Source organism: Zeugodacus cucurbitae, chromosome 2 (genome assembly GCF_028554725.1).
Source record: "Zeugodacus cucurbitae isolate PBARC_wt_2022May chromosome 2, idZeuCucr1.2, whole genome shotgun sequence".
In the NCBI taxonomy this organism is placed as follows: Eukaryota; Metazoa; Arthropoda; class Insecta; order Diptera; family Tephritidae; genus Zeugodacus; species Zeugodacus cucurbitae.
This window is the reverse complement of record NC_071667.1, coordinates 62,724,863-62,740,731: the sequence shown is the minus strand read 5'-3', so window position 1 is coordinate 62,740,731 and position 15,869 is coordinate 62,724,863. Positions and strand designations below refer to the sequence as shown.

General features: G+C 31.5%; 1 protein-coding gene across 1 annotated transcript in view; it reads right to left on the bottom strand.

Annotated features, from left to right (window-relative positions):
- The window catches only part of LOC105213891 (homeobox protein homothorax), a 249,552-nt gene that overhangs the window by 175,183 nt on the left and 58,500 nt on the right, over nt 1-15,869 (bottom strand). Inside the window, exon 6 of the mRNA XM_011186990.3 lies at nt 9,091-9,276. Coding sequence (XP_011185292.1) covers nt 9,091-9,276 — 186 coding nt within the window. The remainder of the gene's footprint in view (nt 1-9,090; nt 9,277-15,869) is intronic.

Here is a 15,869-nt window from a genome sequence, read left to right as displayed (position 1 = left end):
GAAAATGGGAAAACCCTCCTAAAACGATCCCTAACAAAAATTAGTTTAAAAGCGAGTGAAAAATGTGTTTCGAAGGAAAACAAGAAAAAAGTGAGCAGTAAGTCAAAGAAGGTGTTTTTTACATGCCTCGTTGCTCGATATAAACGCTCGAAATCATTGTAAGCATTGGGGTCCCTAAAAGGTCAAATACTTGCTGAATTCTTTAGAATAAAGTAAAATAGTAATGACTTGGTTTCACTCATGCAAGCCACCCTTATAAAACTGATAGCCTAGCTTGAAGAAGCAGAAAGTAGGCGGTACTTGATGCAACGCACATAAAACACACACTGAATAGAGAGTAAAATCAAATTACATGCAACTATTTTTTGTGAATAATATTCAAGATAACATTTCGACACAAAACGCACGCGCGTTCTTATCATATTTCAGCAAATTTTTGACGAGTGAAGAGTGTAAATTGCTGACATTTTCGACACGCTGCCAAATATTCACACACTCCCATATATAAAGAGAGCGTCGATAGCCTGACATGACGGCAAAAGGAATTATGATCTCAAAAGCATGCCTCCTAGCACAGCTATTCACTGCATAAACTAGCCTGTTGTTTTTGATGTTCTGCATGACTTTCCAGCAGCGGCAGCCGCCCTCATAATTGCCACCAACTACGGTGCCGTCAGCTGCTGCCGTTCTGGTAGGTAATTGGAGATGCCACGAGTGCGGCCGACAGACACTCTACTCGCTCGCTCATTTGTTGCAAAGCGGCTTTATGCCAACAGCTTAAAAACGACAGCGGCACTGAAGGGTGTAGAAATTTTAATAACTTCATTATAACGAAATTTCATAGCATTTTCGGCTAAATAAAATCGAAAAAAAAAAATCTGCAATCACTTTCTTGTGCCCATCATCTGCCTCCCTAAGGATGCTGTTAGAGTAGCTTAAAATTCGACAGTTTCTTATTACAGACACATGCGAGAGGGGGTCGTAGTAGCACTGCAGGGCTATTGATTGACCGGTCAAGCCGAGCGCCGTCGCCGAAAAGTTCAATTGATCGCTCTTTAACACACTCTTCTTGGCAGTAATTCGAGCGCTGTAATCGAATATTGGCGCATGTGACGTGTAAGTGATAGGCAGGACATTACAACGGTTTCATTGTCCACCCTGATTATTTGTAGGCTGGGAATAAGATTGCTGTAAATTTTAAATTTTATGCTGTAAGAAATTTTAGTAAAATATATATGTAGTTATTTAGTAACTTATTGTAGTAAATATGCATATTTATATAGAATTTGTATAATATAATTAAATAAATTACTTAATTAAAAAATATAAATAAAATAATGAAAGTCACAAGTTTTTGAGCGACGCCTTAACGAAGATTTTTTTTGTTTTTTTGAGAAAAAGTTACTAATATATAAGCAGCGAAGATATTATATATTGTTCGAGCGACATCTATAATTCTATGGTAGCCTCTCTATACCCTTAACTTTAAAGCTATAAATTACACCCTTTTCCTTCAGTAAAATCATTGACTTTTATTTCAGTTTATTAAGCTTAATTTTTTATAAAAATTACACATTAGCAATATAGTATGCTTAAGGCCAAACTGAGGCAAGCTTTCTAAATATATTTTATAACTTAATTATATTTGCATATATTTACACAAATTTTCGATTTACTTTACTATATTTTCAGCGCAATTTTGAAAAGCAACAACACTATTTGCATTTATTGACTACTAAGACTACATAAGTAACTAAAATAGTTGTTGCAATTTGAGTCAAGTTAAATAATAAAACGTTATATATTGTTTTTAATAAATGGTAGTTCGCCTTATCCATTCTTTAGTCCACACACTCTTCATTGATTATTGTCTTATACTCCAAACGGTTTGCTCTTCCTGTAGCACCGAGCTTTTGTAAAAGCTTTATTTATGTTAGAGTTTTCACCAAACTTTGCATATCACAAAAATATCTGAAAAAGAAATTTGCAACACTTTTTGCGCAGAAATAAAATACTGTCAATCGAACAGCACGTTCTCATATGCTTGAGGTGTCGAAAGGTTATGGATGGGACTCCCAAAAGTTTTGTATTTCGCAGTTAGTGACTTTCATTCAAAAAAAATGTATTTTCCATCGGTTGTCGCTTATTGGATTGTGTCGAAATTGTTAAACTGAGTTCTTGTTGCTTCCAGGCTGCTAAACTGTCTTCCAGTGAGTGTTGCGCCTAAAATGTCCGGCTATTGTAGATAATCAAATTTCAATGCGTTGACGAGCAGTACAACTCAATGCAGTTGAGAAATTGCTTCCCTTAATTTCACAAATAATTACAAAACACCAGTTATTTATATATTTTTTCATCAAATATATTATTCATATATTTTATTGGCTAACTTTTTTCCATCTCCTTCGTCTCATTCAAACATCTTACTTTCAACTGCATCATTATTTTCAATTTTTCATTTTTTTTTTAGCTTAAACTATTAAATATTATTTACTTTTTTTTGCATTCTATTTTTGTAATTGTGTTACTATTAGTTTTCCATTGCTCACTATTAATTAAACATTACACTTTACGTTATCCAGTTCATTGATTTATTTATACATATATATGTATATATATAAATAATTTTGTATTAATTTTTCTTTTTGTGTTTTTCTTTTCTCTTCTATTTATACGTAAATGTTAGCAATTATTGTTATTTGTTAATATTTATTATTCAATTAGTATACATACAAATAATTAAAAATATTACATTAAAATGTACTCGTATATCATGTAATTTTTGTTTTTTTTTTATTTTCTTTTAAATACTTCTCACTTCATTTTTTATATTTTTTTTTAATTTTTTAAATTTATTTTATATTGAAAAAAAAACAAAAAAAGTTGGTATTTTGATTGCGTTTAAAGACAATTTTGCTAAGAACTATCAAATATGTTTGGAAAAACTATACTAAACGGAAGAAAATTATATATCATTTAAATATATAGTATATATAGGATTTGCTGGAAAAGCGCGCGCAAACAAAAACAAAAACGAATTTGTTTCTTTTTTAGCTAAGGCAAATAAAAACGAAACACGCTAAACAATAGTTTGGTCCATAAAATTAATTTAAAGCACGAATTTTGCATGTATCTAAATTTATATATATAAAAAAAACTCAAAATATATTTTGTTTTTTACTTTTTCATAATTTTATTAGACAATTAATTAAGCTTTAATAATATATATATCACCTAAAGCAAATTACGTATATCAGTTGCGATATCAACTTGTTCCACCTTCGTCGTCGCCTTATCTCTCACTATCATTTACAATTGTCCAATTTCTTTTAATTTTAATTTTAATTTTTTTTGCGTTTTACTCATTTAACAGAATAACAAATATTGAACAAAATTTCTGCTTATCAATAATATATGATGTTTTTTTTTTAATTTTCATGATTATAAAAATAATACAATAATGTTTTACGTATATTCGTTTCATATGAAAAAAAAATAATAACTTTTTTAACAAAGCAAAGCTTTTGGTCTGTGCCAAATTTTTCGATTTTCATTTGATTCTTTTCTATCTTTAATTAACAAGCACAGTTTGTTGCGATTTAGCTAAAACAAAAAATAATATAGGAAACTCGCTTGATTGGCCATAACATATTTTAAAAATTGTTAATTTGTATACTGTTAATATTATTATTATTTATATATTTTTTTACTTTTATTTTTTGCTTTTGTTAATTATTTTACAAATAGCACATTCGCGTTTTTCTGTTTTTGTTTTTGTACATTAGCAAAATCGTACGCCACTGTGCTATGTTATTATTATTATTGTAATAAATTTGTTTATTAATTATTTTTTTTTTATTTTTGTTTTTTAATATTTGTATGACAAAAAAGTACAACAACTATTTTATTTACTATCAATGCTAAATATCCACACCTCACTCCTATTTATAATTGGATTATGCTTTTTAATTTAATTTTATTTTCTTCACTCACTTTTGTAAGTGAAAGAAAAACGTATACAAGTTTTATTACATTAGAAAAAAATTTTGTTGCATTTCAAAAATTGCAAATATCAGCACGTTGAAAAGTTTTGAAATTTCTTTGCTTGGTATGCCATTATTTCTAGATAGTAGTAGATTGTTATTTATATATTTTTAATTTCAACGCGTTTTTATTGTTGTGTTGTTGCTGTTATCAATGCCCATATAGCTTTACAATCGAAGCAAAAAAGAGTATATATATGTATATATATAATATGGTATTTATATTTATAATAATAATAAGTATGCTAGATTTAATAGTTAGTACGTTCGTTGTCCTTTCGGTTTCCACATTTAAGTTTGAAGTTTCCCTCACGGGAATTTAAGTACGTATGGTATTTAGAAGCGAAAGAACAAGTTAGTATACATTTTGACAAGTTGAGCGGTGGAGAGAGAGAGAGGCATAGAGCTTAAAGTCGACGGTAGTGAGCTTACAGCGAACGTTTTAAATGTTCAATAAAATTAAAGTGAAAGCTTTTGGATTTAGCTAATTTGAGTTAACACGTGCAAATAGCGGTAATTATTGTTGTTGCTGGTATTTTTTTGTATGCAAAATATTTATTACGGAATTTTAAATTATACTAAATAATAATAAATCATTTTTGCTTTTATAAAAAAATAAAATTATGAAAAATATTTTATTTGATATTCTTACTTTACAGCAACAATTCAAAGAAGCTTTCACTAAAAGCTCCAGCATGGTTTCTTTACTAAATGCTTGCCTAACCCGTTCCAAAGCCCCTTCTCAAACCGCATCAACTCTAATTTTAGTTTTTAGTAAAATATTTTTTGTTTTATTTTTTTTAGTTTTATACTCTAAGGAAGTAGTAAAGTCACAATGTACATAGTAGGTATGTTAGTATGTTGCTTGCATGGTACGTAAGCACTCCCCAACGGGTTTCAGCGTTAGCAGGCTATGCTTAGTAGTAGCATAATAGTAGTAGTATACATTTGATGTGTGTTAGTTTGTAGCAATGAATTAAATATTTATCGTAAGTAATTTTTTCGTATATTTGTATGTATATTCTCCTCATAACTTGCTATATATTAAAATTCAACACTTTAAATTAATAAAAAATAAAATAAAAATCATTTCGTATACTTTCATTTGAACTTAGGTTTTGTGTTTTTTTTTTATCATTTTTCTTATACACGCACTAACTTGTTTTTGTTTTGTTTTTATATTATTATTAGCTAACTTTTAACCTGCTATACACATATATTTTCATCCCTACTGTTATTTTTAGCTGTTTTTTATTATGTTTTAAGTAAATTACGTATATCTTGTTACATTTGTATGAACAGCACTGTCGGTTGTAATCAGTTTTGTTTGTGTTTTTGTTGTAAGAAAATGAAAAATATGTTGAATTGGCAAGTTGAAAGTGTGAAACTAACTTTTTTTTTTACTTTTTAAAGAAAAAAAAATTTGTTGCAACAAAAGTTGCACGAAAAGGTACTATGACCGATAAGAAGTGGTTAAAACCGAAGTAAACAAGTATGCAAATTTGAAATTTTTATAAAATGCATATTTATTAGTGCGCTTAATGCATGTGTGTATGTATGTTAGTTAAGGACGTGTAGGTATTTTTGTATTTTACAAATGGTATAACCGCTTATTTTTGTTTGTTTTTAACTTCTCTTAAGAAAAATCGTATACTTTGTGTTTTGTGTATTTTGTTTTTAATCTAAAACTAATTTTTAATTACGTATTTCAAGTTGGTTTTACTTCTTTTCAAAGGAATATTTTTGAAAATTTTGCAGTAATACTAACATCTCGCCACTTCCACTTTAATTTGTAAATATATATATATATGTATTATTTTATATATAATTCTTATATATTAATTCAAATAAACTTGTAACACTGCAGTAATTGCTACTATTTTACAAAATTTCCCTACCACTAATTGTGGCAAACCCCAGTCACAATAATAATGAAAAAAAAAAACAAAAAAAATTGCGCTCAGTGCATATATTACGTATATCTGTTTGCAGTTACACTTAACGCTAATCTAAAACAAAAACAAAAAAGATGTTCTCCTATTGCCCTCCGTTATTGACTAAAAACTAGATCTTCGCTCACAATATACACTAGACTTTCTCTTCATTTTTTCTTGTATACATATATATATTTAAATATATATTATTAATATTTTTTCACTTATTTGTTTTTGTATATCTTCTTCCTTTCAATTCAATTTGTTACTTATGTTCTCAGTCATTAGCAGTTCTTACGTATATCGGTTTCGTACAGTAGTTGTTGTTGGTAGTAGTTATAGTAGTATTTGTTGTAGTAATGATTGAAGTTCAGATTTTCAATATCAATGTTATAGTTGTTGTAAGAAAAATGCGCTACCTCACCCTTTATGTAATAGTTCGATGCCCACTGAAGATTTTATAAACGTAAACTAAGCTGCTCTTTGAACCCCTAACCTCAAAAGCACACAATTTTTTGTGCCAGCAAATAACAATTGTTGTTTGAAAGAAAGCTTTTTAGTCCTGAAAATGCAATTAGTGCTCACAACTGTTAAAGAAATTGCAAAGCAAAAAATTATAACAAAATATTTTTTAAGCGCAGCTGACTTCATTTCTCTTGCTAACTGCAGCTTTTTACTAAAAGTCCGCTTCATTTTTAATATGATAACTGGCATATGTCTGCTCCAAAGGCGTGAAATGTTGTTGCAGTTGTTGCTGGTTCGTTGTATCCTGGGTTGCATTTTTTGAGATAAACAGTTTTTAAAAACAGTGGACAACAAAAACATTAAAGATGCGCCAGTACTCAGTATAAAGTGTAATATGAACAAAAAAGTAAGGCATTATAAATTGTCGATTGGAAAACGCGTGACTTGACTATAAACAGATAATCATAATAAAAAAAACTATTGTACTCTTTGCAACATGTTGCGAGAGCGGTATAAAGTATGCACGCAGAATTTTCGCGACTAATTTGTTTAGAATTTGGCTAGTTATAGAAAAAAAAAATAAAAATTATAATAGTATAACCACATAACGGCATTAACAGCGCAACAGTAATTAATATAAAATTACTGTAGACACTCCGTATACCGTTATTGGTGATTTTAACTTCCGTTTGGTTTGGCAAAATTTTGGGCGCGTTAATGCTATAATGGGCGGTAGGTTTTCGGTTTCGGTTTGTAGTTAACTTCATACATACGTAAGTGTATATAAGTAAATAATTTAGTTTAAATCTTTAGGATTAGTTGAAATAAAATTTAATATATAAGGTAAATATATATATATATAAGTATGTAATTATGGTTGTTGGTATATATATAGGGTTTTTTTTTGTATTAATATAGAATCATATGTATATGTATATATTAGTTTATACATATATATATAGATATATATAAATATATTTAAATATATATTGGCGAGCTATATGGGCCTCTTGCAAAAACGAAGTACTTTTTCTCACAATTCCATGTTCTTCAATGCGCTTCAAACAAATTCTCATTGGATTTTGGCTTCATTTCAAAACTTTTTTTTCTTAATTATTCAAAAACCCTGGCATTGGTTGTTTTGAATGCAAAATTAAATATTTTTTTTTGTATTTTTTTCGTTACTTTTTTTAAGTTGTGGTACTTTTGTGTTAAAAATTGTTTGCTTCTTCTTCTTCTTCTTGCTTTTTTGTTATTATAACTTTAAGTTTGTTATTATTTGGAAAACTTTTTACAAATTTGCTCTTTGTTGTTGTTTGTTTCTTTGAAGTTATGAAATAATTTTTACAATAGTTTTGTTTTCTTTGCAAAAAACAATGAACAAAAACAATTATTATGCTGCTGGATTAGTAATCCATTTGTTATTGTAATGCAAAAATTTCTTATGTGGTATTTACACAATTTCAATTGCACCGCCGCGCCAGCAGAGTTGCCGAAATGCTGCAACATTGCTGCTTGCAACAAACTTATGAATATTTCACTTACATATGTTGCTAGCAACAATGTTGCAACACTTCGTACTGTGCTGGTTGCCAACAAACAAATTCACTGTTCTTTGCTTTTGTTTTGAATTGGATTTTTACTATATATTTGTTGTTGTTTTTGTTGTGTGTGCGTGTTGTTCGCTTTGTTGTTGCCTGAGCGGTGTTGCACCCACGTATAGTGACAATGAAAAATGGCGGTAACGCGACAACGGCAGCAGCTGCATGTGCGTCTGCATCAGCAACAGCAGCAAATGATTTTCATTTCAATTTGCAACTGGCAGGTTTTGAATTTATTAATTTTTTTTTTTTTGTTTCGTGCTGCATATTCTTGCTGATTTATGCGCATAAATTCGCGCCTGGCAATGCTGCAATTATCTCATTAGAAATTGCCGCACATTGCTGCCCATTTTCGTTTGATTTACACAAATTAAATGGTACGCTTGCATTTTTGGCTGCTGGGACATTTATCCACCAATGGAAGAATGTGTTGCTGCGATAAAATGTTGCTCACTTGCTGTTGTTGCTGTTGCTGTGGCGCTTGGCGGCTAGTTTGTGCATGCGTGCGTTCGCTTGTTCGTTTATTGTTCGTATTTTGTTTTACTTGAGAGCTTTTTATGCTTTTGAGCGTTTGTTTTTTGTTATTACTTTATGTTTCCGGCTGCCCATTTCCATTTTTCTTTGTTGCTATACGTGTGCGTAACGCCTTTAGAATTTGTTTGTTGTCATTTGGTTGCTAGCGGTGTGGGTCTCTTTTGTGCTTTTGTTGTAACGAGTTCTAGTATTATTAATTTACAAATTTGTTTGTGGCTTTGTTTTATCTCCTTAAAATTTTTATGCTTATGCTTTTTCGAAGTTTTGCAATTTTTTTTTGGCATTATTCGTTTTCATTTAAATTTAATTAGTACGGATCTTTTTAGAGTTATTATTATCTTTCTTTCTTGTTTTTTTTTTTAATTTAATTTATTTTAATTTTTAATCCCAGGGCATTGTGAGCACCCGCTTCGTTTTTGCAAGAAGGTCGTTATCGTACTACGAACATGGGTGCACCACCGCATTGTAGCTCGCCAATATAGGACCATGTGCTCCCGCGAAGGGGGTACTCACAACGTCTGGTGTACTAGCTCCATCGGTGTGCGATGTCGAGTCGGCATTACTTCTTCCTTCACCATTAGCTGAACCTACTTCTGGTGGTTTGGTGGTGTCCCGTTCGTCAATCACTAAATCTATTGGCATTTTACCCTTTAAACATGAGATATATCGATGACAGAAATTATCGCATAATTCATGCACCTGCAATGGCATAACACAGAGAACACGAAGAGAGAAAGTGCGGGAGAGAGAGAGAGAGAGAAGAAAAGAAAGAGAGAGAGAGAAAAATAGTTTATGAGTCGTGATTGCAAAATTGTTTACAAAAAAATTTACAAACTATACTTTATATTTTACAATTAAAATATTTTTAAATATTTAGAATTTTACGCAATTTCAATTGGTTGCTGCCAATATTTCAAAAATTATTTGGGTATTCATTTGTGTGGGTAAAATGCTCTGATAAATTTTGTTGAATTTTTTTTGTACGTTTTACTTGCTGGGTTTTAACTTTTTTAATTTTTTTTGTTGCTTTTATGCTGCAATAAATTGCTAAGCGGGAATTTTTCACTTGTCTGTTATAAATTCTAAATAGTTAATAATATATTAATAATTTTGCATAAATTGTGATTTATTAAAGTGTGTAAATATGTTAAATTAAATTTCATTTAAATGCTTCTAAAGCAAATTACTGCCGTTTAATAAGCCATATTTTACAGTAATCTACTAAAAGCATATGTTATAACACATATTGCCTTGCCTTAATTAAGTTGTTATTTATTTTGTAATTAAGAATAATTTAATAAGTCACTGAGTGTCTAATAGTATGAACGCGTAAGAGGAAAGAGTAATGGCTTTTTTATTCAAATTGTTGTAATTTTTATTTATATATAATGTAGCGATTGTTAATTGTGATTGTATCGGTACTTGTAATTTTTTTATGTCATGACATACCTTTTTTTCAACAATTTAGTAGCATGACATTTTTATATTAAAAAATTGGATTTTCATTAATTTCTCTGATTTTACTGACATTATATTGAAATATTTCTTAATAAATCACTTTTATGCAAAATGTGTAAAGTTAATATAATATATTTATAATAATATAATATAAGTTTTGAAAGAAGAATGCAAGTAGTTACTCATATATTTAATAAATAAATATATATATATATATATATATATATATTTTTCAATGTTCATGCAACAAAATGTTGCACACTTTCATGTGCATATGCAAATATTTTTTTAATTGCCCATTCAGCGCATCATTCACTCATTCATTCATCATAAAATATATGCGCGTTGCAAGCAGCATTTTTCGCGCAATTAATAGCCACACGGATATTCCAGCTACAATATATACATACATATGTATATCACTGACATGCCACAAGTGCACACAACACAATGCAACAGTGGCAACAAAACGAACGAATTTCAACTGTCAACCTCAACACTGACAGATTAATCAAACAATTATTATGTTTATGATCATTGTTATTGTTATTGTTATTGTAAGTGTTATTTTTGTTGCTACTACTGTCACTGCTGGTTTGTAGTAATTATCAGAACTGCGCATCATCGCAAGATCGTGCCATAAACTATATATGTATTCATGTAAATATGTTTTACAAGCGCGTGCGCCGCCAACGTCCACGGAAAAAGCAAAAACAAAAACGAAAATATTTCACTCAAAATGTCTGCTGGAATTGCAATAATTATTTGTGAGTTCACTCGCCGTTGCCTGGTATTGTTATCATTGCTGTTATTGTTATTGTAATTATTATAACGATTATTGTTATGCACATGTTGACGTTTTATGATGGCATTGCAACAGCAACAACAACAATAAAAGGCAAAGACGTCTGTCGCTTGCACGAAATTGATTTGTACGCATGTTATCTGTCACACCACCAGCGCTTCCATAAACGCGCTTGCAACAACTCTACCAACTAGCTGCAACACTCAGCGGCGGCGGCGGCAGCAACAAGTGTGATGTGTGTATTTTCTGTGGCAAAAAAAAAGCGTTAACGTCTGCGCTAAGGAATTTTTGCGACGCATTCTTGTAGTCCCTTTGGAAGTTGCACGAAATAACAAGGAGAACGCGAACGCTAACGCGTTCAAGTGACGCGCTGGTCAACATACTGTATATACATAGAAATGTTGCAAAGGAGCAAATACATTGAGTAAAGAGGAGCCGCAGTCTGTTTCGTAGAGAGGGCGGTGCGTCGACAAACTTTGAAGGCGATTTTATGTCATTAATCATTTAAATATGAAGTATGTTGCACGTGCAACATTTTGTGGCAAGCACCGAATTTTCTTCCAATTGTTATGTAAGTCGTGCAAAGCAATAGCTAAAAAACAAAATTTGCATAGAAACCGTATGTAATTGTATATTATGGTGATATTGAACTCACTGATATTGGTGTGGCCAAATAATACCCGACAGCAGACGGTGAACAGCAGGTAAATTAATTTTATTTTTTTTATTTTTTTAAGGCTACAACTTGAAGATGCCAATGCTGCGAGAAACTAGTTTGACCGCTTTTATGCGGAGCTAAACTGTGCCACGAAATATGTAAATGAGAAAATAGCGGAAAAGAAGACGAATTTTTGAAGGCTTGGTAAGGAAAAAGGTGGAAAATTTTAGTATTTAGAAAAAAAATAAAAATTTCAATGAACAGAAAATATTTTTTTTTGCAAATTTTAAAGAAATTTTAGGTTAAATGCGCCTGCGCTCCACTTGCATTTTACTTTGTCTGCTCAAATTTGCATTACAGCAACGCGTATCGCGCTCATTTCCTTATCGCTGCTGTTCATCATGATCACTTGTGCACACACGCACACAGCGCCTCTAAAAAAGGTTAATAAAACATTTAAATCGCTCAAAGCTTTTGGCTAATGTGCTGTCTTGCATCCACAAGTGTATGCAGTCATGTTGTTGTTGCTGCGCATGCGTCACAGATGCATGTACTTTGTAGGTTAATATATGTATATGTATGCATATACTCAATGTGCCTGCGAGCAATTCGACTTTTCTGCATATTTATGCGATTTTTGCATTTCAGCTGGCGGTTTAGTTAGCCACACGACTGCGGACTGCTTTAATGCAGCGTCGAATAGTGGTGCAGAAAAATTGGTTTGTGTTGCGAAAAATTCTATATTGCATATGATCATTGTTGTTGTTATTGCATACCACTATCGAAAGGGTGCCACAACCTTTGGAGTGTAGTTCTTTTATATATTTTTTATTATAGTCGCCCGCCATTTAAGCGTATTTCAGGTTTTACGCGCTATTTTTTGCGCCCTTCATTTTATACGCAGTCCGCTCATATGTTTCTTATTTTTTATCTTTTTTTATTATTTTTGCACATGGATACACACAAAAGCTAATTTGCATGCGTTTTGCCGGCCTTTCATTGTATCAGCCATGCAGTCAGCCAGCCAGCCATCTTCTTCTCGCCAAAAACATTTGTTGTTTGTTCGTTGTATTAGTTGTTGTTGGTGGTGGCAAAATACGCAAATTTAGTGGCGCAGGTATACGCGAGCTTTTGAAATTTCGCATTTATGCCGTGAGTGTATGAGAACGATGGTTGATATGAGTGGCTTGAGTGTGTGTTGGTGCGTGAAATGTGCAAATTATTTCTAACAAATTTATTTTTTAGTGAAAATATTTGTTTTTTATGTATTTTGTGACTATACTAGCGAGCTATGTGGTCTGTTTAAAATTGTGGACAAATTTTTATTAACCAATTAGTCTTGAATATTGAATTTTTGCACTGTTTCAAGAAAAAAAAATTTAATTTGAGTTAAAATATTTTTCAAATTGAGAAAAAATTTCATTTTATTTATAAAAAAATAGTTTCAGAAAAAACATTGATTTGAGAAAAAATATATTTCTTTCCCCACTTTCGAGCGTCTTTCAAATGCCAGCAACCTTTCCCACAACATTTGTTGGCAACATAGCAAAGATAACGCTCCGGTAGACACCTTTCTGTCCCCAAAACACATTCCATTGGATCTTTTCCACAATTTGCTTTCATTTTAATGCATTTATCAGCATCGACAATCTTAAAAAACGTAACGCATACATAATTTTTTAATCATTCATTGTGTCATTAAAGCAACAAGTTTTGACTAAAATGAGTAGCGTAGGAAAAGGTACAAAATTTACATATTTAATACATGCATACAAGTACATGTAAATATGTAGCATACGTTAGCATGTGACCAAGTTCGAGTTGGCCGACGTTGGCCGCAATATAGCATCAACACTGCCGCCACATTGATTGTTAAAACAAGAAGAGGTAAGTCGGCTATCTCTTAGATGCACATACGTAGTTACATGAGAAACAAAAGTGACTGTCACGCAAGCTGCTATAACTACTTTAGAACTGTGCTTGAACTTCGCATTTCAAATTATATATAAATACATATACATAAGAATGCATATATGTATATACAGTCACTTTGCATGCTGCTTGTCTCCTAGTTGTATCTGCTAAATGCAGATGCAAATCTTTTTGTAGTAATTTTCGATTTCCTCTCGCAGATATCTAAATGACGACAAGTGACTTAAAGTCGCTTGATTATGAAGCCAGCTAGCAGCAGTCAAGCGAATAAAAAACTTTATAAATAAATACAAAAAATAGAAAAAAACTCTCAGCAACGCTTATTATTATTGTTATTATTGGAAAAAAACTCCAGGCAAACAAGCAGAAATATAGTTAATTGTAGTGGAATAAGTGGACCGCGTGTACGTGGCGCAAAGTCGTAGTGGGTTTCTAGTTAGGCGTGTAGCTGACTATTTGTTCTGCTTCAATTGCAATCGGATGTACGTGTGGACCGTGCGGCGTCACTGAGCGGCACTGAGACCCTTTAGACCGTACTGCTAGACAACTGTGTCTGGGTGTTCGAGTCAGCGAACAGGTTTTCAAGTGAAGTAAATAGTATAAATCTTAAAAAAAAATAAAATAAAAAAAAATAAACTAGGGAGCGAAAGTCAGTTTGTCAATAGGGCAGATGTTGCAATATACTGACAAATATTGCAAGCTAGTGAAGCGGTGGGTATGCTGAAAAAGCGCACTTGTTGTGTCTAAGAAGGGAGAAAAAAATTTAATATTTATTAAAATTTATACTAAATTTCTAAGTGATTTTTTGTTGTTTTTTATTAATGTATTAATTTATATCGCTAGAATTTTTTTCACTTCTGCTACATTTTTTATTTTTCCATTTTATTTTATTTATTTATTATTTGTTTCTTTTCGTTAAATCACTCTTCTTAGCGTCCGCTCAGAGACGCTCAAAGCGCCGCAGTGAGTGAGTGACAAATGACAAAAGAAAAACCTGTCGTGGGATGCGATAAAGATCACTGGTCACACTGGGTTGCATGCATTCGTACAAAATGATACATATGCAATGGCACAAATACACAAACAGACATAGCGTACATTATACCGGTTGGATATGGCCAAATAGTATAGGCACGAAGACTGGCTGGAAGGTGGGTTAGCTGGTTGTTGGTTCGGTTGATTAAATAGACATATGTGAATGTATGGGTGGAACGACGAATCGATGGATGGTTCAATGAATCGATGCAGAAGTGTTAAAAAAAATTCTACTCGAGTGAAAATAATCAGTGGAATGAGTTTAGTTTTCGAAAAGTATTTTTAAATAAAAAATTGCATATCTATATGTCACTTAATATTATAAAAGTAAGTGAAACTTACACAAAAAAGTTACGTTAATTTAATAGTAAAAACTTCATTAACTTTTTGCATCAAGCGTGCGGCAGGCCTACATATTAAATGTGTGGCTTTCACTAACAAAAGAGGAAAAGTTTATGCGAAAGTACGACAATGAAAGTTGTAATTAAGAACAGATGTAGTTCATACATACATATGTACATATATACACGCAATTGCGTTTTTACGCTAACATTATTGCGTTTGTGCAACTTGCATTAAAAACAAAACTAATTTCACTGTTGCATTACGCAAAATGCAAAGATGTACACCTGATGCGGTAGAGCGTGGTGCGTAATGCAGCAGCTATAGCTTTAGAAAACAAGCAAGTAACTTATTTATGCTTGTAATTTGTATGAGTAACTAATCTAATCAACGCAAGATATGCGTAAATAACATTTGACTAGCAAAAGCTTTTAAAAATACGCGTAAATTTTCAATTCAGCGCAATTCAGCTGAGCTGTATATGTAAATACAACAATATATCAAAAGAAACATGTAGATAAATTAAATTTAACAGCAAACAAAGCGATTCAGCTCAGTCATTTTGTGATTTAAACTCGAATAAATAAATAGAACTTTTTTTGATCGGAAAAATTTGATTAATACAAAGAACTACTTGCTAGTGTTGCAAATTGTATGCTAAACTTTCGAGATTCGCATAATTTAAATTCTATAAATAAATACACAAACATTTTATTAAATTTTATAATTTCACAGATTTATATGTAAATTAAGCGTATTTTTAGCAGCAGCAAGAATTGAAAATATATATCTAAATCACACACGAAAACCAGTTTGACATCACTACGCTTGTAGTGTCTGCTGCTTAAGTCAGTGTGTCAGCAAGCAATGCAAGCCGGCGCGCTGACAAACAATTGGTGAGACAACCTAAATCCCGAGTCAGTTTTAGACCAAAAATGTGACAACAAAAACTGACGATAACCGAAAAAAATGTCACTCTAAAACACCAAAACAAAAAACAACTAAATATAAAATGTACCATGTTTCCAAAATGAAGTGGGGAAAAATGTGGACAACAACAAC